Below are 5000 nucleotides of genomic sequence, written 5' to 3'. Positions count from 1 at the left end.
CACAATTTGAGTGTCTAACAAGAAGCCAAGAAATGGAATATAAGAAATTGCTATTTGAATTCTCTCCTGGCCAAATTCATTTTTAGATATATCTTGTTCAAATCATGTTTGAGCTATTTCTTTCCCAAATAATGACTGGTTACCAAAGTATGTGACTACAGTTGTGGTTCAGTTCAGTAACTTCTTACCAATAGTTCTTTAGCTCTAGTCATTACAAAGCCAAAGTGGCATTAAGCAAGAGCAGGATTTAGATTCAGAGATTGATATTCAATGATACCAAGCTGTATTTTTTTGCATCACCTCAACAGTGGTGTTAGCTTTCTTTATTACAGACCTGAATCTTGTAACTTGTAATACATTCTGTGTAATTTTTATGATAAATCTCCCAAGTGGATTTTATGTGTGTATGTGGTTAATAGAAGTAGCCTTTATAGGAATCCTGTTTTCTCAACTTTTTGAAGTATATATGGTAGGCTTTTGGTAATTTTTGGTCTGGGAAATTTTATGAGTAATTTCTAATAATTTGTTTTTCTTTGCATGGGTTCAAATGTATTTTACCCTGCCTATAAACAGGACCCAACAACGCTTAGAAATGCAACCCTACACTACAAAATTGTCCGGTATTATATCTTTTTATGGTTTAAGATGCAGTTGTTGATTAGAAAGACAGGGTTTAATTACAATAGAAGTCATGTCACTATAGAAATCTCTTTTACACTAACTGGTGACATTTCATCAGCCTCACATTTCCTCCGGGAAATACTGTTATGCCTATTCAATTTTATATGGATATGATTAAGTCAAGCATGTAAGAAAGATTTTCTAAGATATCATTCTTATGTCTCCTACTTCTAAAACCAATATTTCTAATAAGTGTAGCAGTGAAGTTGCTACAGGTCTTGGAATGGCATTACTTATGAAAGGAAATAAATATATTATAGATATTTACTTATATTTCCTTATAACAAAATCTTCAATCACATATAAAATTCAACTGCAATCATATTTCTACCAAAGTTATTTCCATTAATGCTAAAGCTTATATACTATACATAGTGTACTATATATGTTCTTAGACAAATTTTGTAATAAAAATTTTGAGAAGGTATCCCTTACCTTTTAAAGCTTCCAACTTGTTCTGTCAGCTGTGCAAAAACAAATCTCTGAGTCTCGTCCAAGAATTTCAACCGTATCCTAATACTTCCTGGAGGTCTTGCATCATCTTCTCCTTCAGAGTCCAATGTTGAACTCGGTTCTGACTTGTCTGATGCCGAACAATTTTCTACTACGATTCTACTTTTGCAAAAGGAGTCTTTTAAAATGGCATCATCTCTATCACCAGTGCTTTTGCCATTGGCAGTGCTTATGTAAGAGTCCTCTTCGCACTGGGGTGGGTTGAGCGAGCCACTGTGATTTTCAGTACCTGTGCTCAGAGAATTTTCGCCCATGGACATAAACTGCTGCAATCTACGCTTTCGTACTTCCATTTCAGGCATGGAATCCTTCAGCTCTTCTCTGTTTACTTGGGACGGAGTGCTTGAGGATCCAAGCTGACCTGTGACATTGTTTTCTGGGAATTTTGGTTCACTAACTTGACCTTTTATATTATCCTCTGTAGGCTCTGTGCAGGACACTGTAGTCATGGTTGCAGGTTCATTATCAGCCTCCATACTAGACATTGGAGTTGGTTTGATTTCATTCTGCACTACTGTGCTTTCCGATTCTGATGCAGCATTTCTGTGCTTGCCAGAGTTTCTGTCAGTTCTTTCTGGTGCTTCCATATTTGGTTCTCCATTAACACTGGAGTTTTCACTTTCTTTTACAATGTTTGCTAGGCCCACAGCACTTGCCTCACCTTCTCGAGCACTGCCACCTTGTGTTTCTCTTTGGCTCTGGTCATTTGAACTTTCAATATGATTCTCACCTGTCCGCTCACTCTGGAATACCACAACTGCTGTTGCAACCAAAGGCTGTTCTCTGACATTTGTTGATAACCATGCTAGTGCAACAATTACTGACACTATGATGATCACAAGTATGGCAGTAAACACATCTTGGATTCCATCATAACTTAGCATTGTAGATTTTAGTTTATGATGTTGGCTGTTGACACTAGCTTATTCCTACTCCATCACACACCTTACTACAATCATCTGGAAAGAATAAGGAAAAAGAGTCATGTTAGTATAAAGTAATTAGACTCTACTATAATACAAATCAACAACATGCACTCATAAAGCTCAGGGAAACCAGCACTTTTCTCTGAAAGCTTTTGTATTCATATAACTACAAAAATGTCTTAAATAATACAATCTATAAATATTCTTTTAAACAGATATTCTAAAAATCTGCCTATTCTCTACAAATTAAGCAATTAAAAAAATATTGTAAGGGATGCGTGGAACTACATCCAAAATCCAGAAGTACTTTTTTATTCTAAATCTTATTCTCACAACTTACAAACTTTCTTTTTACACTAGACAGTACTAATATCAGATATTTCTACCTCATGATCTCCAGAGTAGTATAATACAATTGTTATAAATCCTATAAAAACAAGTGTGAAAACTATTCTATCATACATAATACAGAATTTGACTGAAAAGTCTCATTAAAAATCATTTATATTAGTGTCCATCTCGGATTATTCCATAAATTCCCTGGTCCCCAGAATGGCCATATGTGCGACCTATTTGGTACCCAATATGGATTTTATTTCTATATGGATCTGCTTCAAGTGCATTTCACGACCATTTGCATATTTTTTAATTCACTCATTATAATACCAGTATTTTTGTGTTGATGTACCATATAACAGGCTTTATTAGTGTTGTAGTAGACTAAAATTGTAGTATAGGGTCCATATCAGCTCATTATGGACTTTATCCTCAGTGTGAAAGAAATATTGCAGTTTTATGGGAGGACAAAAATCAATTTTGATTTTCTTGTATTCGTGTACTTTCGTAAACAAACATGAAATATATAACTATCCCTAATGAAGAAGATGAGGAAGAAGGAAACCTGTGCTTATGACTGCAAGTGCCACTGTACAAGGCAGCCATACTGGCACAGGGACACATTGTTGATGCTAGACATAGTCTGGGTCACCTTCTTATTATGATTCTGCTTGCACATCCTTCACTTCATATACTTTAAAGCAGGAGGTGTGCATCTTGCTGCTTGTCATTGCTCTCTGAAGATAGTGATGGGTAGACAGAATTTTGGTGAATATTACAACAGATATAGTAATTATAATTGCAACTGCCATTATCAGTCACAAAATAAAACCATCACTCATAATATAAAAAAGAAACAGTGATCCCCTCTCCTCTTTTACAATCATACTAAAAGTAATATCATAATTAGTGACAGATGATGGAAATTATCATTATAATCACAATAATTATCATAACAGAGGTTTAGTTTAAAATCCCAAACACAGATGGCACCACTCCCTCATACCAGTGGGAGAGAATGCCATGAATGGCACTCATCCATGGTCTCAACCCAGAAATAACTTTAGAGAGCAATGGTACACAGCAAGTGCCAACCTCTGTCTCTAAAGTACTAGCGATGTAAAATGTGCAAGCAGAGACAGAAAAGGGCAGTGCCTGCAGTGTTACCCTATGCCAGTATGGCTGGTTTGCACTGTGGCACTTGCAGTCATAAGCACAGGTCTCCTTTCTCATTTCCACCTCATTCTGTTTTTTGTTTTTCATTGGGGATGGTTATTTCATTCAAATTTGTTTAAGAAATAAACAAATGAAAAAAATTAACTGGCTATTCATCCTTCTACAAAACTGTAATACTTCTGTCAGATTGAATGTAATGAAAACAATGAACTGATATGGACTCTACACAACTTTAGAGGCCAATATTGAGATAGCCTGTCAAATGGCACAGATAAGCTTCAAAATATAGTAAAACACAAAAAGGGATTAAAACAAAAAAGACTGTATTATCACAGCAAGTGAATGAAAGAGGGAGAAATAGCGTGACATTCCTCCCTCTGTCTGGTGTGCCACGCAGGGGCACTGCTTGCCTTGTGGTCAAAAACAAGGGAATGGAAGCCCATAACCAACGGGTAAAGAGCAGTACCCTGATGAATCTAATAAATGTAGTGATAATATATTTGACAAAATATATATAAGGGCACATTAAAATTTTTGTAATCTATCATCATCATCTGCCACAGAAAATCCCCCAATTTTTAAAAAACATTAACAACCAAAGTGAAAGTAAGAAAATTGCTCAGAATCCTTGAAAAAACAGTGAGACGGGGTGTTTTAATCGCTCTATAATTTGGTTCTTAAACTCATCCAGAGAGAAAGAGTGAAAAAGTGTCCCACAAAATCTGAGAGTTGATAATAATCCCCCTCAAGCTCTTCTCTCTTCCCAAGACATTTTTCCATGTTTCAAATAATGTTTAAATCACAACAATCAGAGGCAAATGTTTATACACCTATATTTTTGACCTATTATACAAGTAAAATAAATTTCGGGAATGTTGGCCATTTCCATTGATAGAATCTCAACATTTGCATTGAATTTCATATTCTATTACAACATCAGGGCTCTTACTGTTCAGAATGATTATAATAACTTGATAATAGTTCACAAATAATGATGGGCAATATTGTATAACAATCAAATAACTAAAAATAATATGGACACCACCAACACACAATCTCCTGCATGATAACTGATCAAACACGACAAATTTCACCTAAAATAACTACAAAACGAATAAGACAACCAGCCTCTACAACACAGCTTACAGTGATCACTGACAGAATGATTATTTGGCTTTGTTATTTGTCACCCTGATAACACGATTCTCTTCTTTCCTCGCTTTATCTAAGCATCTGAATCGTTCAATTCAGCATATTCGCTCCACCTTAAAATGCTAAAGAATAGGGAAATGCTTTTCATCATGTTTTCGAAGGGGCAAGGGATCTGGCAAGCTGAAAATCCCCCAAAATATGGAAAGGAAGATGCAA

The 5000-nt window shown here is 35.5% G+C and overlaps 1 protein-coding gene across 3 annotated transcripts in view; it reads right to left on the bottom strand.

Moving 5' to 3' along the window:
• The window catches only part of LOC122244078 (uncharacterized), a 14594-nt gene that overhangs the window by 9432 nt on the left and 162 nt on the right, over positions 1–5000 (bottom strand). Inside the window, exons 1-2 of one of the 3 annotated variants that reach the window (XM_086548074.1) lie at positions 4779–4912; positions 1117–2153 (exon numbers count right to left, since the gene is read on the bottom strand). In XM_086548074.1, coding sequence (XP_086404200.1) covers positions 1117–2078 — 962 coding nt within the window. In that variant the 5' untranslated portion in view covers positions 2079–2153; positions 4779–4912. Of the gene's footprint in view, positions 1–1116; positions 2154–4756; positions 4913–5000 lie in introns of those variants that run through there. The other 2 variants (XM_086548075.1, XM_086548073.1) reach the window with 2 other exon arrangements.

The sequence above is a fragment of the Penaeus japonicus genome, unplaced genomic scaffold, assembly GCF_977035675.1.
Source record: "Penaeus japonicus unplaced genomic scaffold, GWHDUDI00000001_assembly GWHDUDI00000020, whole genome shotgun sequence".
NCBI lineage: Eukaryota > Metazoa > Arthropoda > Malacostraca > Decapoda > Penaeidae > Penaeus > Penaeus japonicus.
The sequence above is the reverse complement of the archived record's forward strand: the minus strand, read 5'-3'. Positions and strand labels throughout refer to the sequence as shown.